Source organism: Macrobrachium nipponense, chromosome 40, assembly GCF_015104395.2.
Source record: "Macrobrachium nipponense isolate FS-2020 chromosome 40, ASM1510439v2, whole genome shotgun sequence".
In the NCBI taxonomy this organism is placed as follows: Eukaryota; Metazoa; Arthropoda; class Malacostraca; order Decapoda; family Palaemonidae; genus Macrobrachium; species Macrobrachium nipponense.
In genome coordinates, this window is record NC_061101.1 from 40,605,996 (window position 1) to 40,632,466 (window position 26,471).

Genomic DNA, 26,471 nt, shown 5'->3' on the forward strand with positions numbered 1-26,471 from the left:
CCGCCAAGACCGAAGCGCGGAGCAGAAGACTGGCGAGTGTCGTGCAGACGACTCTCGCTAGGCCAGTGGACGCTCTCGCAGCGACCAGCTGGCTGCTCGGGTTGACGTGACGGTCGCTGACCAGCCACGGGTTGAGGCGAGGAAGGGGTCCCCGCGGTCGTTGGTACCAGCGGCTCGACGCGCCGAGAGGACGCTCGCCGGTCTCACCGCGACAACGAGCCTAGCAGGTCACCTGACGCCGCTCCCATCGGGACCGGGCGGAGACGGTAACCAGCAACAGCTCGCCTGACGCTAGAGATCAGCGTCAACGTTCTCAGCCGAGCCTCTCGCCCCAGGCGAGCGGCAAGGCTAGGCCTGCTGCTTGATCGCCACTGCGGGTGGACGATCAGCAGCAGCCCTCCAAGCACGCTGGTCCTGCCAGCGAGCTAGGGGGGAGCGTCAGGTCTGCCTCTCCTGTACCTTCAACCTCCTCGGGCTACACCGGGAGGAGCGAGGTACCTATGAGTGATCGCGAGAGGTGCGCCGCTCGCGATCCCGCTATGACGCCGTATGGACCAGGCACTGTTCTAGGACCGACCAGGACATACGCGCAAGTAGCTGGAGGCGACCGTCAGGGGTCTGCCGCTGTTCCTCCTTCTGAAGGAGGAGTATCGCGGGATCTGTTCTTGTTGGAGGGACTGGACGGTCCTACTCCGCAAGACACGGTTTACTCCCGAGATACAGAGGAATTTGCAGAAGTCATTAAGCTGATTCGTCAGCATAATGACCTTGCGGAAGGATTGACGCTCCCACCAGCAGCCCACGTCTCTGCTCGAGTCGTTTTGGGGCCCGAGAGGGAACCCAAACCGACGGTGGGTCTGCCGCGATCGGAACTTGCCGATTCTGTCTCGAACCAGAGTCTCTCGTCTCCGGACAAGAAGGCTCTCTCAGTTCTGGCCGGTCGATCAAGCTACTTCCACCTCCTCTACTGTGACAGCGGCGTTTCTACGTGTCTTCGGACACCGTATTTGAATACTCCCTTCGGTCCTCCTGAGAGGTTTCGACCTCGACGAGGACTGGAATGAGTCGGAGGACGGTATCGGCTCTCTCCTGTCAGGTGTCGATCAGCCCCACCCAGACGACGTTCACAGTGGCGGCAGACCCTTACCTACAGTGAGAGTTCGTAACCCTCCGCGGAAAACGTTTTTTCTCCTGACGATACGTTTTCCCAGACTCTGAGAGGCCATCGCCGCAAGGCGATGGCTGTTCCTACTCTTCTCCAACTGCTAGTTCCACTGGGAAGGCGAGCGAGTATCCAATTCCTCCCCCATTCCCTCTCTCCTTACGGTTACGAGGGAAAGGGGAGGGATCCTACAGAGATTTCTCTGTAAGGAGGGAAATCAGGATCCCACGTTGGGGACTGCGCTACCGGGGGGACCTTCGGTCCTCAACTGACGTAAGCCCCGGTCGTTGAGGAGGAATCCTGCCCCATTCTCGATTTCTACGGGAATCGAAGAGGACCACCAGCCGATATCGTTTGACGAATTCGGTGGGGGTTTCGCAGACTGCTTAGAATTCTACGGAATTTCTAACGCATTCAGTGTTCGAGTTTTACGATCTCCAAACACTTACGCGAGACCACGGTCCAAAGTGAGCGAGACGAGAATCCCTGATATACACGATAATCGGGAACCTCGCCTATGCTCGAATTCCTGGAATTTCTAGCATTGGGAAGAAGACTGCTGCTGAAGAAACTATCTCACAGTAGGCGACCAACCTGGACTAGAGAAGATCGGACGGGAATATCCAGTTTGGCTTGAACTATTGTCTTAGTATTCTGTTCACCATTGAAGCTTTCCTTCGAGGAAGACTTCTCCTTCACTCTCGTTTGATAGAGATCGAAGGTGGTCGATCTCAATCCTTATTTTGTTTTCTTGAAGGAAAGAATTTAGGATGGAGATCGTTGTTCAGAATCCTACAAATATACTACGTATATTAACCTCGCGACATGATTCTACTAAGCAGTTGAATTGTCCGAGGGGTAGGCGCATATCCTAGTTAATCTACGGATTGCGACTTATAAGAGAAGTATTCTAATTGAACTGCAACTCGGGGTTGCCTGCAACCTCCCAGGAGTTTTCAGTTTCAATTTTATATACTTATGGTTTTGTCACGACAACACCATTTCAACTTTATATTTACCGAAATTCGTTTCGCCTAAATATAATTGCTCGAGCATATCTTTTATGCTCGGTAGTTCTAGCCGAACGCATTCCTTCGTGGAATAATGGATTACCTGGCAACTCAGGATGACGAGTCAGCGAGAGCTCAGGCTCAACTACTGCGTATTGAACTGCCTGATAGCAGCTCAGTATCAGCTGGGCCTCCGATATGCACGGTCATGTATGTCTCTCTCTGCCCTGCTTTGATTGACTACCGAACCGTATCTCTGCCCAACAATCATGGACTTAGGTCTCTGATTAACGGGGATTCTCGCAATAATGAAGGACCATCTACTGCTGTGACGCTAGATTCCATCGCCTTCGACATTGCGAGAATTTTCAACAGAGATATCTCTTGGACTCTTTCATCTTTCTGTTTACCGCACGGTAACAGAAGTATGTACAAGTCTCCCGCTGCATCGCACTGCGATAATGCGAATGATTTTGCAGACATCTGAGTTTGTCTTCAAAATATCTCTTATTCGTAGGTGTACAATTGTTCATTGTTCAACCGAATTACGAGATGTGTCAGAAGACATCGCCTACTCTCCGACCTGACAGCTCTACTTCCAAATGTTCAGCCCATGAGAAGCAGTTCTTCAGGCGGCTTTCCCCTGTGTTTTCATTACTGAAGAACGCCCCGCTTTCATTGCAACTACGACTTCTCACCGGACAGCAATGAAATAGCGGTTAGCGTTTTCAGTCATTTGTAAGCACAGGTTATGAATCTTGAGAATCCTTCTCTCGATTCATCTGTGAAGACGTAGGTTGCATTCAATATCTACCTTCGTCTTCAACGGTACATAGTGTTGTTTCTCCTTAGCTGAGATTCAACAACCATGAGATGTTTTACCTTCAGGGACCTCGGTCTCTAGAAGGCAATTGACTTTCGCCTGTTGGGCACATGCCTTAAGAGAATCATCACCTCGCTGTCCGGCATTGGTGACAAACAAATACATTATTTGTTTGGTCTCTCGGCATAACCCTTTAAAAGGCGAAGGTCACGTGACTTACTCGGATGCTTTGACAACTTGCCTCCTACCGAACGCAGTCAGTCGGCAGCTGTCAGAGCGGCCGAGTCAGTTACGAACTACGCTGTTGACTTAGTTCGGTTGTTACAGAGCAATCATTACTTCGTTTTAATAGCTTGTCACAGTACCCATACCATTGACACCCACCATGGAGTGTCGGTGTCCTATCCACTACCGAGAACTTCGCTGCATGGGGATAGGAGGATGCGAGAGACTTCGTGGCAAACGGACAGACCAGTATGGGTACTGGACATCACCGAAGTAGAGAAGAGGGATAGGTCATGCGACTATTTCCTTCTTTTCCTCTGAGGAACTGCATGACTTCTCCTGCGAAGTCAAGCATCCAGGGGATGGGGATCCGTGACGCTCGATTTCGTACCGAACTTCGTAGCGAAGACTCAGAACCCTTCGGTCCCTGACGATTGGTTCGAGTCGTTCACAATCCCCTCCCTAATGGACTTCACCGCCTTCGATGCGAAGGAGATGCTGCCTTGTCCGCAAGAACTTCTCCGTGGCGCAGGTACTGAAGGCAGGGGTCTGGTCAACCAGACCACATGCCCTTCCTTCTACCTTCGGATATTGCCCACAGGTCCTTGGATCTTTTTCCTTGGGACCCGTGGTGGCTGCTCAACACGTTGTGTAGCGAACCCAGACCCTCGCAGGCTGAACAGCATCGAGTCCTGGTGTGACATAAGAATGGATGAGTGAATGAGTGTGTGACTGGCTCCTCTTCCCATCTTTTTTCTTCCCCTCTACCTGTGGTTAGAGGGACACGGTCGTCACCCTGCTGGATAAGGACAGATGCAGGTGAGCTACTCAACAGAGCCCCATCCTATCCCTTTCACTAGGGATAGGAGCGTATATCCACCACTTCCTCCAACAAGGGGGAGGAAGTGGATGCCATCTTGAGACAACCCATACTTTATGTTGCCTCTTGCAAACAGGAACAAGTTCTTGCTTGCTGGTACAAAGAGATACGCTTGCCTCTCTCTTAGTACTCGGCCCAGAGGTCTGACCATTGATCCTGCGGTGCACACCCCGATCAATCGGACAGAGGCTTGGATCCCTCCCTCGCTCTTACGACCAGGGAGGCATTCCAGGGATGGACGAACACCAGTCTGTTCATCAAAAGACTCAGATTCCTCCCACCAAGAAGTGAGTCTTCCTATTGTTAAAGGACCGATGGTTTGTATTACGTATCGGAACAAATGACAATTTGTCGAAAATTGCATTGTTTTTCCTAAACTCTACAAACCTGAGGTCCTTTACATATAAGTCCCTCCTCATGCCACCCCTCACTCTGCGTATTTTGCATGGGCCAAAAGCAAAAGTGATTTGTTCCGCGCGACTGTCGGACAAGCAGTTAACTACCGTTCTCCCCTTGTTCGAAGCTTACGACCGTTCCAGCTGCCGCTAGCTACTTCCTATTGTTAAAGGACCTCAGGTTTGTATAGTTAGGAAAAATGCAATTTTCGACAAATTGTCATTTCAGGGAGGCAGCCTACCAGTTCCTGTCTTGGCTGGAACAGCCAGCTCAGCAGTGGCAAGTCGGGATTGCCCACCTGTCGTCACTCGAGAAGTTAGTCCCTCACGGGCGTCTTCACCTGGTGGTCTCTTCAGTGGAGACTAAAGGAGAGTTGGTCACAGGCAAGAGACCCACTGTACAGTAGTACCTCAAGATACGAAAGGCTCTACTTACGAAAAACTCGAGATACGAAAGCCAATGCGAAAAATTTTACTGCTCGACATACGAAAAGTTTTCAAGATAGAAAGGTTGGTTTTTTGCTGTAAAGTCCCAAGAGCGCGCCCGGACCACCGAGAACAATTTTAAAACTCTCGCGCCGCCAACTGAGTAAACTCGCCACCATCCTCCCGCTCTCCCATTGGTTCCTGATGCTAGTCACCCCATAAGGTCTTGCTCTCCTATTGGTCAGCATCTACCCCTTGTGCTTTAAGTATTCTATTGGTAAAAGGATGCTGTAAATTGAAAAACTTATTCATGCAATACATTTAATAAAAAAAACATTAGGTAAAGATAGAGTAAAGAATAGAAATGAATGGTTATTATACTGTTTGGTAGTTTCAGTAGTTGAAGAGAGATAATGAAAATTTATGGCTTACTGTGTAAAGTGATTGCTTGTCGATCGTTCGATACTCGTAAGTGCTGGATGTAAACAGACGTTTGGAAGCTTTTTTGTTTGTTTGTTTATTATAGTTAATGGTTACTTGATAATTATTTGAAATGAGTACATGCAATACATTTAATAAAAAATTGTGAATTAGATATCATAAACTATAAAATAAATCAGACTGCCAACAAATACGTATTTTTTAGAATTCTTCTTCTCTTTTATTATTACGTTACGTATACGTATGTTTCATTATAGCTGTCAGTAACTCGGTATCTCCATTAGGTAAAGATAGAATAAAGAATAGAAATGAATGGTTATTATACTGTTTGGTAGTTTCATTAGTTGAAGAGAGATACTAATGACAATTTATGGCTTACTGTGTGCTAGGAAAAATGATTGCTTGGCGCTCGTTCGATACTCGTAAGATGGGTAAGAGCTGAATGTAAACAATCGATTGGAAGGTTTGTTTTTTGTTTGTTTGTGTATTATAGTTAATGATTAATTAATAATTATTTGAAATGAGTACATACTGATTATTTATACATATTATTGGCATATTCTAAGCTTTTAGCTCAGGTTTAGATGTCAGAATCATAGACTAGGCTACAGTAGCAACCGCTAACATAGGCTAGGCTTATTGCTAAGGGACATATGCTAAAGTCCTAATATATGCAGTAAAAATGGGATTGAACATTACATGCAGTTGAATATTACTAAAGTATTTACAGTATTTTGCCTTTTTGGAGTCATATTTCTTCCGTCGGATCGGCGTTGTAACCCTAGAACATGTGTTTTAGGCCTGGAAATATAATTTACTGGGGTGTTTTTGGAGGGCTTGGAACGGATTAGCCATTTTACATGTAAAATGTGTTCCGAGATACGAAAAACTCATAATACGAAGGCCGCCTCGGAACGGATTAATTTCGTATCTCGAGGTACCACTGTACTTCCCCGTGTCCCTCACGGAGGAGGTGAGGCAGGACCTAGCCTGGTGGCTGGACGACAGGAACCTCGTAAGAGGAGTGCCTCTCCACACTCCCCCCCGGAGATGTTGCTGTTTTCAGATGCGTCAACCGAGGGATGGGGCGCACACCTGGAGGAGTTGCTGGCTGCAGGAGTGTGGGATCATCATGACATGCACCTTCACATCAACATCCTGGAGGTCAGGGCAGCGTTCCTCGCTCTCCAAGAGTTCCAGGACCGCCTGATGGGACACTCGGTGGTGTTGATGTGCGACACCACCACGGTAGTGGCATATGTCAACAAACAGGGGGGCCTTGTATCCCTCCCGTTGCACCAGTTGACGTTGCAGGTGCACAGATGGGCTGTGGCTCACTCGGTAGAGCTGTCAGCCTGCTACATTCCAGGCAAGAGGAATGTAGTAGCAGACGAGCTCAGCCGTCGGGATCAGGTGATAGGGACTGAATGGTCCCTACACCAGGACGTGGCGGAAAGGCTCTTCAACCTGTGGGGGCGTCCAGTCGTGGATCTGTTCGCCACCCGGCAGAACAGGAAACTTCAGGTTTTCTTCTCAGCTGTGCCGGACCCATGGGCAGCTGCAGAGGACGCTCTTCAACACCCGTGGGACAACCTCTTCATTTACGCCTTTCCCCCGTTCTGTCTGATTCGCAAGGTGATCAGCCGAGTGCTGGTCACCCCGAATCTCCGGATGATCCTGGTGGCCCTGAGGCCATTTGGTATCCAGACCTGCTGGCTCTTCTTGCAGGGGCATCGAGAGAGAATCCCCCTCGGCACAACCTACTCGTCCAGCCACACGTGGAACGGTACCACCAGTCAGTCCAGTCCCTTCATCTTCACGGCTGACTGTTTTCCACCATCTCTTGCGAGCGAGAGGCTTTTCTCGCTGAGCAGCAACAGAGATGGCTGTGTACCAGGGAAAGTGGGCCGTTTTCTGTGGTTGGTGTCGTAGACAGGGTCTATCTCCTCTCAGAGCCACTCTTCAGCAGGTAGCGGATTTCCTCGTCTTCGCTGAGAGAAGCTCCTCTCCGTCCCCACAGTCAAAGAATACAGGGCCCCCCTGGCCCTAGTCCTGAAACTGAGGGGAGTGGATATCTCGAACTCGTTCGAGATATCCCTGCTAATGAGGAGCTTCGAGAGGTCTTGCCCACCCAGGGAACTCGGGCCCCCTGAGTGGGATGTGACTCTCGTCCTTAGGAGTTTGACTCGAAGACCCTTCGAACCACTCCGAGAGTCGTCAGACAGGGATCTGACCCTCAAGACCCTCTTCTTGCTGGCCGCTGGCATCGGCGAAGAGAGTAGGGGAACTTCATGGCTTATCCTTCGACGTCAAGCATACCAGGGGATGGGGATCTGTGACGCTCTGTTTCGTCCCTAGCTTTGTAGCGAAGACTCAGAATCCTTTGGTCCCTGACGACCGGTTCGAGTAATTCATGATCCCCTTCCTACTGGACTTCACCAACAACAATGCGGATGAGATGCTACTTTGTTCTGTGAGGGCGCTACGGCGCTATCTGAAGAGAACTCGGCACCTCAGGCCTGAATGTCGACACCTCTTCGTTAGCACCGGGGTTACAAAGAAAGAAGTGTCCAAGAACAATTTTCTTTCTGGCTGCGTGAGGTGATCAGGAGGGCGTACGAGGCTGATGGTAGCGACGACATCCGTACCCTTCGTCTGAGAGCCCACGAAGTCAGAGCTATTGGTACTTCCCTTGCGTTCCGCAAGAACTTCTCCGTGGCGCAGGTCCTGAAGGCGGGGGTCTGGACCAACCAGACCACCTTCACCTCCTTCTACCTTCGGGATATAGCCCACAGGTCCTTGGACACTTTTTCCTTGGGACCCGTGGTGGCTGCTCAACAAGTTGTGTAGCTTACCCAGCACCCGAGCGGACAGAACAGCATCGCATCCTTGTGTGACTGCATGAATGGATGAGTGAATGAGAGTGTGACTGGCTTCTCTTCCCCATCTTTTTCTCTCTCTCTACCTGTGGGCAGAGGGATGCAGTTGTCACTACGCTAGAACAGGAGACCGATGTAGGTGAGCTACTCAACCGAGCCCCATCATTAGGGATAGGAGCAATTATCCACCACTTTCCCCAACAAGTGGGGGAAGTGGAAGCCAACAAGAGACAAACCCATGACTTCATATTGCCTCTTGCAATAGGAACAAGTTCTTGCTTGCTAGTTTTAAGAGGTACGTTGGCCTCCCTCTTATTACTTGGGTCCAGAGGTCTGACCATTGATCCTGCGGTACATACCCCGATCATTGGGCAGAGGCTAGGATCCCTCCCTCTGCTCTTACAACCAGGGAGGGAACCAGGTTGGACGAACACCAGTCTGTTCATTGACTCAGATTCCTCCCACCAAGAAGTGTCTTCCTATTGTTAAAGGACCGATGGTTTGTATTCGTATCGGAACAAATAACAATTTGTCGAAAATTGTATTTTTCCTAACTATACAAACCTGAGGTCCTTTAACAATAGGAATGTAACTTGCGGCAGCTGGAACCGGTCGTAAGCTTCGAACAAGGAGTTTGAAGCGAGTTCGGTAGTTAACTGCTTGTCCGACAGTCAGCACACCGCACGACTGGGAGGTGAAGATTCACTTTGCTTTAGGCCCAGGAAAAACACAGAGTGAGGGGTGGCATGAGGTGGGACTATGTGTAAAGGACCTCAGGTTTGTATAGTTAGGAAAAATACAATTTTCGACAAATTGTTATTTCACGTAACAAAGGAAAGTGTTGCAAGATAGGAAGAGAAAGGCAGCCCTTAGAGCTGATAGTAAGGCTAGTGTACTGTAGCTCCTTCACCTTCCCCTGTGTTGGCGGAGCCCTCTACTCCTGCTTCTTCTATTCCTGGAAATCTCTCTCCTATTGTCAGTCGTCCGACCCCTTCACTTCCTACTCCTTTGCCAGCTTCCCATATTGTGCTTTCTGATACAATTTCCAGCCTCAGATTAAGGTTTGAGAGGAAGTTAGAGTATTTGGCCAGTACGTACTGTGGTGGAGTTATGTGCTTCCATGCAATCGTTCATGGAGAAAAGTGAGGTAAAAGTGCCCAGTGACAGTGCAGTGCAATCAGAGGGAGTGGCTGTCCACACCTCCAGTTCTCCTAAACAAAGGTCACTGTCCCGCTACCCTGCCTCAGGGAGAAGACATACCAGAGGTCCAAGGGAGAAGGGTGGGTTTTGCTCATGGGGAGTCGCTTCCTCCGTCGATCCTGAAGTGTCATATCAGGCATTGACTGAGAGGCATTGGAAAGGCATCTTGTTTAGTGCGTCGTTATTGTCGGACTCCAGTGGTTCATCTCCTACGGGTTCATGTTGCTGGCATAGTTCCATGGCCTCTCACCCTCTTAGGAGGTCATCGCCGGTAGTTGACAAGTCCCCTATCCCTGTCATGAGATCTAGGGATACAGTTTCCAGTCCCTGCCCGTCTTGTAGTCATACTGTTTCGACTCATGACTGCTACACTTTGACTCATGACTCAGCGGACTCAACTGAGGAACAACAGGTGTTGGTGCCGACTAAATGGACAATTCCCTCTCAATCAACTCGACAGACTTAAACTACAAGTCCGAAGCCTGCTTCTACGTCACAACATAAGTCTTCTCATCTGTTCGCTCGGGTCAGTCCCAGCAGGAGGATCCTGCTTTGGCTCCTTTTCAACAGCACTCTGAAGAGTTGTCCTTCTTTAAGGGTAAGACGTTGCCATCGAAGAAGGAAGAACCCACCCTGTCTCCTGTGTCTTTAGAGGAGGAAGAGCAAGAGCAGGAGTTAGAGCAGGACTCGGCTCAACCTCTCACAGCATACACTTCTTTAATAAGGTTTCTTTTTAAATATTTTCCAGATCGTTTCACTCCTGCCACTCCTAGTTTGCCTCCTTCGATCTTCCTTTTGAAGAAAAAGAAAAACCATATCTCCTTCCTGAGTTAATCCTCTCCTCTGCAGCTAGGAAGGCTCTTTGCTTTGTAGATGAGTGGCTGTCTGTTAAGAGAACAAGGCAGTTGCAATATTTAATATCTTTGTAAGGGATGCATAGTCAGGAATAGTGGAAGGGTATGTTGTATCTATGAAACTAGTTTAAAAAGCCTAACAGTATTGGGCACATGAAATTATGTAGCCTTGGCTGTATATGTTTTGCTGTTTTTGAATTTCAAGGAAGGGTAAAAGGTTGATGGTATAGAGTCATATATTTGAAATTATACTATTTAAGACTGTGAAAGAAGAATTTCATCAATTGTTGGAGAAAACCAGGGTAATTCATGATGAAAACTGTATTTTAGTTTTCTTTTCTACAGAAATATTTGAACATTGTTGATTTATTTGTATTGTTGAAAAATAAAATTATATTCTATTCTGAACTTTTTATTTTTATTTTACAGGCCCCTCTTCTTTATTGCGTGATGGTCGTAATGTGGTATCTTCGTTATGAGTATAGCCATCTTTTCAATACTATGTCCACTGTCATCCTTCTCTTCTTGACAGCACTCCTTCTCATTTCCACTTACCTTCTTTACATCACTCAAAATGTGCCTGGAAGTGATAGCGCAGCACAAATCTCATCACATCATCAACTTGAAACAGACAGCTTATTATAGTAGAAACTGGGGATGTTGAGATCTCTTATTTTGTTTTTTTTTTGAATTTTTTTATATTTAAATTTTAGTAATGGGTTGTGAAAAAGAGCTGGTTGAGTTTTGGCCGAAAGAGTTGAGTTTGGGGATACTTTTGAGAATGCATTATACTGAAAGTATAAAGAAATTTGAAAAGTGAAAAATGTGCCTCCATATATAATATATATATATATATATATATATATATATATATATATATATATATATATATATATATATATATATATATATATATATATATATATATATATATATATATATATATATATATATATATATATATATATATATATATATATATATATATATATATATATATATGTATATATATATATATATATATATATATATATTATATATATATATATATATATATATATATATATATATATATATATATATATATTATATATATATATATATATATATATATATATGTTATATATATATATAATATATATATATATATATATATATATATATATATATATATATATATATATATATATATATATATATATATATATATATATATATATATATATATATATATATATGATATATATGTATTATATATATATATATATTTATATATATATATATATATATATATATATATATATATATATATATATATATATATATATTATATATTATATTATATATATACAAAAGATCATTTCAGTCTTGTAACAATTATGGCTGGGTGGGATAAGGAAAGGTGAGAATCACAGGTTTCTGAAATATTATTATTATTATTATTATATTTCTTCAAGATGAATCATTTCTTCCTGTGATATAAATATAAATTTTTATCAGATTATAATGTATTTAAGTGTTAGTGTCACGTGTATCATAAACTTAATGTTAAGATGTTTTCCTTTATAATACTGTATGTATATGAAAATAAGTCAAAACTTTCTGGTGTGAGATATACTGTATAAATACATATATCAGTGATCTTGTAAATAAGTTATGGGAAAAACTAGTTTTAGTGCATCATTTAAAGAAATGAATATGCTGAGATTGGCAAACTTTAATGCATTTGGTTAAGGAACCGAGAGTCGCACAAGACATAATTTACATAGTGTGTGATTTAAATAAATGACAATAAATTGTAATATATTGTCTTCTAAGCATCATGTTTATTTAAAAATTTACTGTTGAAGATTTCAACTCTGCCTAACCACAAATAGCATTGCTTGAGATTTATTTTTTCCTCTAGTTTGTAAATGGTGCTCTTTTTGAAGCTAAAATTTTAATACAGTACTGTATTAAATGCTGTGCAATTAGCTTTATGCAAAAAAAACCTGTAAAAATGCTGCTTAATGTATGAAAATCTGACAAATTGACTGACAGAAAGGTATTATGCACTGAAGTAAGTGCACTAATGGCCTCTCTTTTACATGGTAAATTACTGCATGTTCACAGGTGAATAGTAACTCTGATGAAAATATTACAGAATTCCCAGTTTTCTTGGCTACAAGAAAAAAATAAGCAAAAGAACCAAACTGAAATTTGGCATTGCAGACTTAACAAGAATAATCAGGGAATTTTCATTTACAAATATGTTTGACATAATTTCACATTCACAGTTTGTTCATGTTTGGACATATATTTTGAATATGCAGTTTATTTCAGACTTTAATAATAAAGAGATGTCAATCTTAGTTGTGGCAAAAAAAATCTAAATCATTGAAAAGTTCTAGTACTTAGAAGGATGGAAATTACATTACAAAATAAGACTGATGATTAGGACTTGGTCGCAGGTTATACTCTACTTTCACAAAGAAGACAACCATTTTTGTAATCATTGTAATTATATAAGCCTTATGTTTGTGTAATGTTTTGAAATGATTAGTGACAAGCCTTATTAATAACACTGCTGGAAGTGAAAACAGAAAACATATGCATAGTTTTTCTCCATTTGAAGTGGGCCTTTTTTTCAATATTGAATGGATATGTTGATTGTAGCTGAACCTATAAGGGTACAATTTATTATTGACATTAAAAATTACTAGCAAATAAAATTGTATCTTGTATGAGCTTTTTTTTCATGCATTTTGATTGAACATTATGTTTGAAGACAAGTAAAACAAGTTTTCATTTTGAAACCTATTGAACTGTATAGGATAATGTGTCTTCTTTTGTGAGTTTTATTTAGGAGAAGCTGCCTTTATAACCACTTGTTTTTTGATGTTGTTACCTACCTCAGCTCCTTCTGGTGGACAGGCTTAAATATTAGTCATCCCTAGTACACCATAGATTATTCTATGCAGGGGATATTCAGTTGTTAACCATTGAAAAGAAAATAATCTTTTTTGCTTTTGGGTGAATTATGCAACATTAAGATACTCTATACTCAGTGCATTTATTTTGGCAATATCCTTCAGGTAGAAGAAAATGAAAGTGGTCTGACAAAGCCAGGAACAAACATTCAAAATCTTATGAACAGACAAGTTCTTAAATGCCAGGGAGGAACTTATTCCTCTCATGTCATATGCTCCTGCATGCACAGTATTGGTGACAGAACTTGACGATGAGTAGTAGGCTTGCCTAATCATCTCACATAGCTAAACAAAAAGATATTCTTGTACACCTTTTGTTTGACCTGGCTCGTGCTAACAAGAGTATGACACCTAGGCTGTGGGTGACGAGCCTGAATAACAAAGGAGTGCTCTGATGGAGCGAAGCAGTAACTCTGAGGTTGCTGGTAACAAACTCCATAATGGAAGGAACAGAAAATGAGGCAAACCTGTCATTGTGAACTGAGGGAATTTTGGGCTTTAGCCACGAATTTTGGGACAAATTTGAAAGCTACTGACCCCAACCCCTTGCTTGTTTACGTCTTAATTCCGACCATGGAGCTCTCCAACTCTTTCAAGGAAAGCCAAGGTCAGAAGGAAAACAGTTTTCAAAGTCAGTCCCCTGTAAAGCTAGGCTAGGTTGGTAAAGATAGGATCGAACTAGCTAGGCTAGGCTAAGAACTTGACCAAACTGAATCCCACTTAGTTCATAAAAAACAGGAGACAGTTCTCCATCCTTTCTTAGCGTAGAAAATTGAAAATTCAGAGGTGTTCTCAAAATCTTCTTGGTATACTCAAGAACCCAACCAGTTCAGTAGGTCTGATCCACAGGTCTAACGAGTTAGAAAATAATTGCACTCGCACCAAGAAAACACTGTATGATTGGAATTAATTGAATCCTGCTTCAAAAGCATAGGCCAGAATGGTTTTACAAAACTTCACTGTAAATGAACCAACCTATTGACTAACTGTAACCACCTTGGAACAGAAAGTCGCAGGTTAATATTCTTGTAGGAACAATCCAAATTTTAATACAAACAATGAAACAAGAATTCTCACCTGAGAAGGGTTGAAGTCTTCTGGTTCACACACAGACTGTCGATTCCCACAATGAAGGCTGTATGGGTCTGATTGAACCAATTCATTTGAATTGTTATGAAGGATGTAACAGGTGGAAGATCAGTCTCGAACGTAATAGATGACAAGGAACTTATGTCGGCCATTACTATGGTAATGTCCATTGGCGGTTACCTACGTGACCAAAAGGCGTTGCATAGACCGGCTGTATAGCCATGGGCTAGGTCAACAGTCCATTCCTGGACATTGCATCTTGGGACAGCCTCCTCCCCCAAAACGTGTGTTGATCTTTGGCCATTGAGTCACGTGTGAACTCGAACACCATCTCTCCAAGGAGAAGAGGTGCTGAGGAGCAAAACGTAAGAGTTAACTGGAAGGACTGCATGCAACTGATGCACGTACATGTGTATCTTCATGGATGTGAGAGCTGGAACAAAAAGCAGGTCCTCTATGAGAACCTCAGGAGCAGACTAGTCTTACAAACGCAGAAAATATTATGAATAAGAGCGTGATTAATCATATATTCAAACAAAATTGTAATGACCAAGTTTATTTCATATACAGGCAGTTCCCAGTTAACGGTGGGTGTTCCGTTTCCAGCCAACGCTGCTAACCAAAAGTCGCCGCTAACTGAAAATCGGCAATAACAGCACTAGTAATCTGCTTAATGGTGCCATTAACTGGTGGTTGGTGCTGCTGTTAACTGGAGATCGGAGCCACTAACCAGAGATTGGCGCCACTAACCAATCTCTGTGATCAGTATGGTCTTGGCCTGCCACCTTGGGGACTGCGAGTTCGATTCTCGGGCAATATATCGAGGTGTGAGAGATGTGTATTTCTGGTGGTAGAAGTTCACTCTCGACGGGGTTCGGAAGTCACATAAAGCCATTTGTCCCATTGCTGAATAACCACTGGTTCCATGTAACGTAAAAACACCATACAAACAAACAGATCAGTGCCGAAAATCCAGTTAACAGTCACTAGACAAGTGCCATAAAACTGGATAGCTGTTGACCAATGCTTCTGTTAACCGGGGCTGCCTGTATATGACAAATAGGGGAATCATAGTGAAATATTGAGGGGAGACAAGCAGTCACAGAAGCAGAGGAAGACTATATCAGAGAAGCGTCAGTTAAGATTGTTATCCCTGAAAGACGATGCAAACTACGCCAGCCACCACATAGATGAGGCTCCGAGGCTTGAAAGGAACACATTGCTGTCAGGACTGATTGAGTTCCAAATTCCCACTGTAGCATCAATGAGGAATACCAGTAAGTGAAGTGGCAACTCTAGGAGAGCAAAGAGAATGTAGAGGGGCTCTCAGATTCGGAGAGGACCATGACACCGACTGACTTCAAGGCAAGAAGCAGGGCTGATAATTGTGGCGCAAGAAGAAGACGGGGAAGGCCAGAGGCAAAACAGATCTGAAGTGTAAGGCCTGAAATGATACAAACAATATGCCCCTTTCCCTCCCTAGGAAGTGAGGAAGCTTCCCACTCTTAGAGTAGGAAAAGAAACATACAGTGTTCCCCCCCCCGCAAATGATGCATTCCAGACACCCGCAAATACTTGGAACCTCCCTCTAAAAATGCTTATAACCCCTATCTTGAATGTGGAAACACCAAAGTATCCCTAAAAATACCATCCTACATCAAATATACATTAGAATATGTATCTTCCTATTACGGTACATATTAATCTTTGAAATATTATTGATACTATTTCAAAGTAGATCTTACATTTTATAGTTATAAATACATACTTAGAGATGTATGTGAAAATAATCCAGTCACCCCCATAAGTATTCTAGCTGCCCCAGTGCTTGGTGTTACACCTAAACTTTATAAAACCAACCAACCAACTCATAAGTATTCAGTCATGCACATTTTCTTTCATACAGTTACTATTGAAGTCATCCAGTTTTCTTTTTACAAGGGAAACAATTGTATGTAAAATCACAAGAGAGAGAGAACAAAAATGTATGAACATTAAAAAATTATTTTGACACTAGTACAACATATGTAAGTAGGGTTTACTCATCAATGATGAATGTTGATTAAAGATGATGATGATGAATTAGTTGTGCAGTCTGATGAAAGACAATGAAGATATGAATGCACAGCTAAGGAGAGGGGTTACATCTCCGAGGGTGCTTCCTCACCATCACGAGGCGCTTTGGAAGGCACTGACCCGGCGATTTGGGAGGCACTTCTTCAGGCAATTTAGGAGGCAATTCTTCGGGCGTTTCAAGCAGTACTACTTCAGGTGAGTCGTTAGGCTTTGGTGGGTCCTTCTTATGTGTGATGAACATCGTGATTGGCAGCTGCTGCTGTTGCTTCTTCATGGTGGTGAGGGCTTGATTATTATAGGGCTCCCATGCTGTATCAAGAATGTTGGAAAACTTTAAGGAGCATTCCATGTAAGGATCCCATGTTGCAACTGACTCCTGGACATTGTTGATCATTCTCCTAACTTGGGAAAGGCATTCCAATGTCAGGCCTTCCTCTTCCTCCTGCTCCTGCTCATGCTCCTCTCCTGAACCTGAGTGTCTTCTTTTTTGCTGGCAGACTTCGTCAGGTCTTCTAAATCCTGGTCTATTGGGGTCGGAGTGGGCATCAATGAGGGTGCTAACCAGGGTTGCCATTTTTTCTTCTCAACAGTGGCTTTTAGTAGTGTTAGTGTTACCATACGCAGTTCTGATTTTCAAAGAATCGTAGTCGGAAGTCAACGTTAGTGAGCTTCAGTTATGCTGTTCATCTCAGCTCATGAAGGCACTTTTTAGGTGAGTGCTTCACAAACTTTCAACAAACATTTTTTCCACATACTTAGGATGTCAATGATATTGCACTCTATATACAGTAAATTATATGTTTTATGTTTTATAACTTTATTTGTTCCGATACGTAATACAAACCATCGGTCCTTTAACAATAGGAAGTAGCTAGCGGCAGCTGAACGGTCGTAAGCTTCGAACAAGGGGAGAACTGTAGTTAACTGCTTGTCCGACAGCGCGCGGCTGGGAGGTAAACAAATCACTTTTGCTTTCGGCCGCGGGTGTGAAGGACAGTTCGTCATCGCTCTCTGCCCGCTTCATCGTCGTATGCTTTGTTTATATTGTGTTTTCTACTAATGGTTTGTTTGACTTGAAAATGAAACTGTAAGTACACTGTTTTCATTTTCATTAATTAATTATGAACCAACATGGAGCTATCGCCGTAGATGCGGCGATTTCCTCTCTTTTCATGTATTGAACCCTTGAATTATGTCTCGGTGCCGAGGGCGGGCGCGCTCGCGCCGAGTCATGTATTTTGGGCGAAAGTGTGTAATTGAAAAATGTAAGTACTCTTTTCATTATATTTTTGCCCTGTGCATTCGTTACCGAGAGCGTGATTGCGCTCGGCACGAGCCTTTTATTTTGTATGATAGAATGCAATGAAAGTGGATTCGCAATTGCAGTATTCTTTTCATTTTCATTTATTTATTTGCATAAAATTTAATTTGGATCAATTTTCGTTCTTACCCGGGAATTGATCCTTACGATTATTTTCTGTGAAAGTGAAATCGCAAGTGCAGTATTCTGTTTCATTTTCATATATATTTTTATGATAGCATCATATTTTGGATCAAGTTTCCGCTCTTACCCGGGAATTGATCTTTTTCCCTTTAAGTTCTATGAAGTGAATCGCAGGGCAGTATTTCTGTTTCGTTTTCATATTACTTTTCACTGCTGTGCGGGGGTAGGGGAAGCGAAGGTCTGCCAGGAAGTCGTCGGAAAGCTCTCCCGCGACTCCCTTGGTATCCGATTCTTCATCTTCTTTCCTGCCCCCCGCTCAGCTTCCTCGTATTTTGTATTTGGGGTCTTCCTTGCGTTCGGGGTGGGGCATGTCTTCCCCCCGTGCGTGAGGGAACCCCTCTTACTAATCTATCTGTGCTACCGCAGGTGCTACATCCGTGGGAGACGACCTTGGACAGGTATGGACCACCGTGGCGGCAGGGCGTGCCTAGCATCCACGGGCTGCTGCAGCATCTAGCGAGGTCTGGGGTGGTCTCCACTACTACCACAGCCGCTTATGCTGCTCCCCCCCCGCCTGGGTCAACACTCCCCATGCTGTGTCGGTGACGCCGTCTGCCGCTACTAGGGCCGCAGCCGTACCGAGGTGGGGTTGCCGCCGCCGCCTGTTTTCTTGTGTTGCCTGCCCCAGACTTCCGCTGTTCCAGCAGCTCGTCCTGGACCGGCCGCCAGTGCCCAGGTTCCCGCTGGCTGCCGATGATTCTGCGAGGCGATCGCTGGGCCTGCTGTACCTGCCACTGATGTGATTCCCGCTGCTGGCTTGGCTGTCCCTGCTGGGTCTACCGCTGCCGCTGTTCCTGCCGCTCCTGAGCTGGTTGCTGTTCCTGTCGCTCCTGGTTCCTGAGCCTGTCCATGCTGGTCCTGCCCACGGTGTGTCTTCCCCAGTCCCAGGTCCTTCCGCACAGGTGCAGTCGGGCCGTGTTGCTTCGGCAATAGCCCCGGCTCCGGCCTGGATGGAGGACCTGACGACTGTTCTGCGTGAGCTGACGAGGAAGAGGAAGAAGAGGAAGGTGTCATCTTTGTCTTCATCGTCTGCTGCTGCCTCTTCCCCTTCGACTTCTAAGGCCCATGAGCCGAAGAAGAAGAAGGCTGCCTTTCCCCCTAAGAAGTCTCCTTCGGGAACTTCTAAGGGCCCGTCCTACCCTGGTGGGACGGGGGGTCCTTCTGCTGGTCTTCCTGCTCCTTCGGGAGCGCCGGGCCGTCTCCCCTTCCATAAGGAAGAGATAGACGGGGACCAGAGGAGTACTGGTTAGCACTGGTACTTCCTCGCCTGGTGCTAGCGGCGATGCCGCTACGCCAGGTTCCGGCTCGGTCTCTCGTTCGCGAGAGATCCCGAGTGTACGTTCTCCCTCGGGAGACCGTGCAGCCAAGTTTCGGCGCCAGAGTTCGCTCGGCGCCAAGACGCGGCACGGAGCAGAAGGCTGGTGAGAGTCGCTCAGGTGACTCTCGCCAGGCCAGCGGCCGCTCTTGCAGCGACCAGCTGGTAACCCGGGTTTTCCCCCCTAAGAAGGCTCCTTCGGGACCTTCTAAGGGCCCGTCTCGCTCCGGCGATTCGGGGAGCTCTTCTGCTGGTCCTCCTGCTCCCTCGGGAACAGGGCCCGTCTCTTCTTCTACCAAGGAGAAGAAGACGGAGACCAGAGGAGTACCAGCTTCGGCTGGCACTTCCTTGCCTGGTTCTAGCGGTTCTGCCGCTAAACCAGGATCCGCCTCGGCTTCTCGTTCGCGAGAAGTACCGAGTGGACGGTCTCCCGCGGGAGACCGTCCAGCCAAAGTCTTGACGCCCGAGCTCGCTCGCCGTCAAGACCGAAGCACGGAGCAGAAGACTGGCGAGAGTCGTGCAGACGACTCTCGCCAGGCCAGCGGACGCTCTCGCAGCGACCAGCCGCACGACTCTCGCCAGGCCAGCGGACGCTCTCGCAGCGACCAGCCGGCTGCTCGGGCTGACGTGACGGTCTCCGACCGGCCACGCGCTGAGGCGAGGAAGGGGTCCCCCCTCTCGATCGTTGCTGCCAGCCTCGGCTGGTACCAGCGGCTCGACGCGCCGAGAGGACGCTCACCGGTCTCACCGCGACAGCGAGCCTAGCAGGTCACCTGACCGCCGCTCCCACAGGGACTGGGCGGATAGGGGGACCAGCAGCAGCTCCTCTGCACACGAGATCGGGGCCGCTGTTCTCGGTCCAGCCGTTTCCCTGGGAAACGGCTCGACTAGGCCTGCAAAGTGGCGATCGCCTGCAGCCCTCCAAGCCCGCTGGTTCTGCCAGCGAGCGAAAGAGGAGCGTCATGTCTTCCTCTCCCGTGCCTGCAACTTCCTCGGTTTGCACCAGGAAGAGCGAGGCACAGCGGGGTGATCGTGAGGGGCATACCCCGCAAGATCCTGTCACGACGCCGTAAGTACCAGGTACGATCTTCGGACCGACCAGGACGTACGCGCAAGTGGCAGGAGGAATCCGAGAGGGGTCTATCGCAGTTCCTCCTCCTTAAGGGGGAGGTTCTCGGAATGCTCTTGTTCGAAGGGCTTGACGGTCCTACTCTGCAAGATGCTATGACTTCCGAGATCCAGAGGAACTTTGTCAAGGTTATGGCGCTGATTCGTCAGCGCAACGACCTCGGGGAAGGATTGCCGCTCCCACCAGCAGAGCCCACGTCTCTGCTCGAGTCGTTTTGGGGCCCGAGAGGGAACCCAAACCGACGGTGGGTCTGCCGCGATCGGAGCTTGCCGATTCTGTCTTGAACCAGAGTCTCTCGTCTCCGGACAAGAAGGCTCTCTCAGTTCTGGCCGGTCGATCAAGCTACTTCCACCTCCTCTACTGTGACAGCGGCGTTTCTATGTGTCTTCGGACACCGTATTTAAATACTCCTTCGGTCCTCCGGAGAGGTTTCGACCTCGACGAGGACTGAAATGAGTCGAAGGACGGTATCGGCTCTCTCCTGTCAGGTGTCGATCAGCCCCACCCAGACGACGTTCACAGTGGCGGCAGACCCTTACCTACAGTGAGAGTTCGTAACCCTCCTCGGGAAAACGTTTTCTCCTGACGATACGTTTTTTCCCAGCGGCGATGGCTGCTCCTACTCTTCTCCACACTGCGAGTTCCACTGAGGAAGGTGACGCGAGTATCCAATTCTCCTATCTTCTCCAACTGCTAGTTCCACTGGGAAGGTGAGCGAGTATCCAATTCCTCCCTCATTCCCTCTCTCCTTACGGCTACGAGGGAAAGGGGAGGGATCCTACAGAGATTTCTCTGTAGGATCCCACGTTGGGGACTGCGCTACCGGGGGGACCTTCGGGTCCTACCTGACGTAAGCCCCGGTCGTTGAGGAGGGATCCTGCCCCATTCCCGATTTCTACGGGAATCGAGAGGACCACCAGCCGATATCGTTTGACGAATTCGGTGGGGGTTTCGCAGACTGCTTAGAATTCTACGGAATTTCTAGCGCATTCAGTGTTCGAGTTTTTTACGATCTCCAAACACTTAGGCGAGACCGCGGTCCAAAGTGAGCGAGACGAGAATCCCCGATATGTTACACGATAATCGGGAACCTCGCCTATGCTCGAATTCCTGGAATTTCTAGCATTGAGAAGAAGACTGCTGCCGAAAGAAGACTATCTCACAGTAGGCGACCAACCTGGAATAGAGAAGAACGGACGGGAATATCCAGTTTGGCTTGAACTATCGTCTTAGTATTCTGTTCACCATCGAAGCTTTCCTTCGAGGAAGACTTCTCCTTCACTCTCTTTGATAGAGATCGAAGGTGGTCGATCTCCAATCCTTATTTTGTTTTCTTGAAGGAAAGAATTTAGGATGGAGATCGTTGTTCAGAATCCTACAAATATACTACGTATATTAACCTCGCGACATGATTCTGCTAAGCAGTTTAATTGTCCGAGGGGTAGGCGGATATCCTAGTTAATCTACGGATTGCGACTTAGACGAGAAGTATTCTAATTGAACTGCAACTCGGGGTTGCCTGCAACCTCCCAGGAGTTTTCAGTTTCAAATTTATATACTTATGGTTTTGTCACGACAACACCATTTCAACTTTTATATTTACCGAAATTCGTTTCACCTAAATATAATTGCTCGAGCATATCTTTTATGCTCGGTGGTTCTAGCCGAACGCATTCCTTCGTGGAATAATGGATTACCTGGCAACTCAGGATGACGAGTCAGCGAGAGCTCAGGCTCAACTACTGCGTATAGAACTGCCTGATAGCAGCTCAGTATCAGCTGGGCCTCCGAGATGGACGGTCAGTTATGTCTCTCTCTCCCCTGCTTTGATTGACTACCGAACCGTATCTCTGCCCAACAATCATGGACTTAGTCTCTGATTAACGGGGATTCTCGCAATAATGAAGGACCATCTACTGCTGTGACGCTAGATTCCATCGCCTTCGACATTGCGAGAATTTTCAACAGAGATATCTCTTGGACTCTTTCATCTTTCTGTTTACCGCACGGTAACAGAAGTCTGTACAAGTCTCCCGCTGCATCGCACTGCGATAATGCGAATGATTTTGCAGACATCTGAGTTTGTCTTCAAAATATCTCGTATTCGTAGGTGTACAATTGTTCATTGTTCAACCCGAATTAACAAGATGTGTCAGAAGACATCGCCTACTCTCCGACCTGACAGCTCTACTTCCAAATGTTCAGCCCATGAGAAGCAGTTCTTCAGGCGGCTTTCCCCTGTGTTTTCATTACTGAAGAACGCCCCGCTTTCATTGCAACTACGACTTCTCACCGGACAGCAATGAAATAGCGGTTAGCGTTTTCATTCATTTGTAACCAACAGGTTATGAATCTTGAGAACCTCCTTCTCTCGATTCGTCTGTGAAGACGTAGGTTGCATTCAATATCTACCTTCGTCTTCAACGGTACATAGTGTTGTTTCTCCTTAGCTGAGATTCAACAACTATGAGATGTTTTGCCTTCAGGGACCTCGGTCTCTAGAAGGCAATTGACTTTCGCCTGTTAGGCACATGCCTTAAGAGAATCATCACCTCGCTGTCCGGCATTGGTGACAAACAAATACATTATTTGTTTGGTCTCTCGGCATAACCCCTTAAAGGCGAAGGTCACGTGACTTACTCGGATGCTTGGACAACTTGCCTCCTACCGAACGCAGTCAGTCGGCAGCTGTCAGAGCGCCTGAGTCAGTTACGAACTACGCTGTTGACTTAGTTCGGTTGTTACAGAGCAATCATTACTTCGTTTTAATAGCTTGTCACAGTACCCATACCATTGACACCCACCATGGAGTGTCAGTGTCCTATCCACTACCGAGAACTTCGCTGCACGGGGATAGGAGGATGCGAGAGACTTCGTGGCAAACGGACAGACCAGTATGGGTACTGGACATCACCGAAGTAGAGAAGAGGGATAGGTCATGCGACTATTCCCTTCTTTTCCTCTGAGGAACTGCATGACTTCTCCTGCGAAGTCAAGCATCCAGGGGATGGGGATCCGTGACGCTCGATTTCGTACCGAACTTCGTAGCGAAGACTCAGAACCCTTCGTCCCTGACGATTGGTTCGAGTCGTTCACAATCCCCTCCCTAATGGACTTCACCGCCTTCGATGCGAAGGAGATGCTGCCTTGTCCGCAAGAACTTCTCCGTGGCGCAGGTACTGAAGGCAGGGGTCTGGTCCAACCAGACCACATGCCCTTCCTTCTACCTTCGAGATATTGCCCACAGGTCCTTGGATCTTTTTCCTTGGGACCCGTGGTGGCTGCTCAACACGTGTAGCGAACCCAGACCCTCGCAGGCTGAACAGCATCGAGTCCTGGTGTGACCGTAAGAATGGATGAGTGAATGAGAGTGTGACTGGCTCCTCTTCCCATTTTTTTCTTCCCCTCTACCTGTGGTTAGAGGGACACGGTCGTCACCCTGCTGGATAAGGACAAGATGCAGGTGAGCTACTCAACAGAGCCCCATCCTATCCCTTTCACTAGGGATAGGAGCGTATATCCACCACTTCCTCCAACAAGGGGGAGGAAGTGGATGCCAGCTTGAGACAAACCCATACTTTATGTTGCCTCTTGCAAACAGGAACAAGTTCTTGCTTGCTGGTACGAAGAGATACACTTGCCTCTCTCTTAGTACTCGGCCCAGAGGTCTGACCATTGATCCTGCGGTGCACACCCCGATCAATCGGACAGAGGCTTGGATCCCTCCCTCGCTCTTACGACCAGGGAGGCATTCCAGGGATGGACGAACACCAGTCTGTTCATCAAAAGACTCAGATTCCTCCCACCAAGAAGTGAGTCTTCCTATTGTTAAAGGACCGATGGTTTGTATTACGTATCGGAACAAATGACAATTTGTCGAAAATTGCATTTTTCCTAACTATACAAACCTGAGGTCCTTTACATATAGTCCCTCCTCATGCCACCCCTCACTCTGTGTATTTTGCATGGGCCAAAAGCAAAAGTGATTTGTTTACCTGTCGGACAAGCAGTTAACTACCGTTTTCCCCTTGTTCGAAGCTTACGACCGTTCAGCTGCCGCTAGCTACTTCCTATTGTTAAAGGACCTCAGGTTTGTATAGTTAGGAAAAATGCAATTTTCGACAAATTGTCATTTTCATAATAAAACATAAAAGTCAAAGTGAAGAATTTTATTCCTCAGTGCCAAGGCCTGTGGTCGGAAAAGCCACGGAGGGTTGCCAGATGTCACGAGAAACCCACACTAGTAGACGAAATTCCTCAAAACGGCAACCCTGATGGTGACTTCATCCTTGGTTATATTGTCAAAGCCTTCACCACAAAGAATTTTCGCCAACTGGACCGCCTTGTTAATGGCTGAATGCTGGATTTCCTGAGGCGAGAAGCCCGTATAATTACAGACAGTCTGTCCACAACTTACTTTAGCATGCATTCTGGGTCTCCTTCTTTGTGTTCTTCAGCGACCGGTTGATGACAGACACATAGCAATCGTGAATTTGCGCCAACAAGGTGCTGAATGGAGTTCCCAGTGTCGAGTGCCTTGAAGGCACATATCACGCCCTGTTCCATAGGCTGGAGGAGAGAGGTGGTGTTGAGAGGGAAGAACTCGAGCTGGACTTCCTTGTAATAAAGATCGAGAGGGTGGCCACCAGCATTGTCCATTATGAGCAAGACCTTGAACTTATGTTCAAATCGTCCTGGTATTGCCTAAGTTCAGGAATGAAGCTCTGATGGAACCAGTACTCTGTAAGGACTTTGGTGATCCAGGTCTTGGGATTGTGCATCCAGAACACAGGCAGCAATGCCTTGTTCTTGTTTTTAAGTGGCGCATCGGGAGGGGCACCTGGTCCTTTTGTGCCTTGAATCTGAAGGCTTTAACTTTGTCCTTTATTAAATATGTCTGGGACGACATCTTTTTCCAGAACAGACCAGTTTCGTCCATATTGAAGACCTGTTCTGGACGATATCCTTTCTCCAGCAGAATATTCTTGAAGGGCTTGGGACATTTCATGGCCGCCTCTTTGTCGGCTGATGCTGCTTCTTGATGTAGGGAAACCAACTTTAGGTGGAACCTTTTTTGGAACTGGTGGAACCATCCTTTGCTCACCTGAAAACCTTGGCCAGAAGCCTCAGAAGGAGCAGGGCATTTGTTCCTACTCGTTATACAAACCCTCAGTCCTTTATATTAGGAATTACTTTTAGCGTAGGCTGGAAATTGGTCATAAAAGAATAACATGGTAGTTAAGCAGTAACTGCTTGTCCGATAGTCGGGAGTCCCGCCTGACTGGATGTAAACATTCCACTTTGCTTTCGGCCGCCGTGGTGAACAATCATGCTTTCACTCTCTGCCCCATCAATGTTGTTAGAAGATTTTTCCTTGCTGTTTGTCTTTGTGTGAGTTGTTTGCCTATTTTTTTTTTTTTTTTTTTTTTGACTCATGCTAACATCCAAACCCAGGAGTCACTTAAGCCTACGCGCCCCCCATTCTCTTAAGTGCATTTGTCCTGGAGTGGGGGAACGAAAGTGTGGTAGCTTCCGCTCTAAGGTGGAGATTGATCCTAATGCCCTTTCTGTGAAATGCTGAGGGTGTGAGTGTACTATGGATAGTACCTGTGATACTTGTGTCTCCTGGTCGGCAAAGCAGTTGGGAAGGTATTAGGGGAGGAAGCAATCCCAGAAAGTCTTCCAAGGCTTCGATGCCTACGATGACTGTTGGTGGGCAATCCTTCATTGTCTTTCCTCCCTCCTTGTAAACTCCCTTGTCTTACTGTTTCCCCTTCATGGGGAATGTCTCCCCCTGCTTCTTCGGTTGACTCATCAAGCGTAGAAGAAGGGGGTGAGGGCTGCCGACTTGGAGTTGTGCTCAACGGCTTCTGCTTGCTCTGGCTGGATTTATCCCCCTGAGGCGAGTTGGGGTTCCTTTTACTAATCCGACTTTTGCTCCTTCAGGGGTGGCTGCCTCCATGGTTGGGGACTTGCAGCAGGTTTGGCTGAAGCTGGGGCTACCTGGTATACCTTCACTTCAGAGGCTAATGCACCATTTCTTGTCTGCCTCTGTGACTCACAGTGCTGCTGCGGGAATGACAACGACCTAATC

General features: G+C 46.3%; 1 protein-coding gene across 1 annotated transcript in view; it reads left to right on the forward strand.

The window, feature by feature from the left end:
* The window catches only part of LOC135212110 (transmembrane and ubiquitin-like domain-containing protein 1), an 83,397-nt gene extending 72,272 nt beyond the window's left edge, over positions 1 to 11,125 (forward strand). Inside the window, exon 4 of the mRNA XM_064245504.1 lies at positions 10,725 to 11,125. Coding sequence (XP_064101574.1) covers positions 10,725 to 10,940 — 216 coding nt within the window. The 3' untranslated portion in view covers positions 10,941 to 11,125. The remainder of the gene's footprint in view (positions 1 to 10,724) is intronic.
* The last annotated feature ends 15,346 nt before the right edge of the window (positions 11,126 to 26,471 follow it).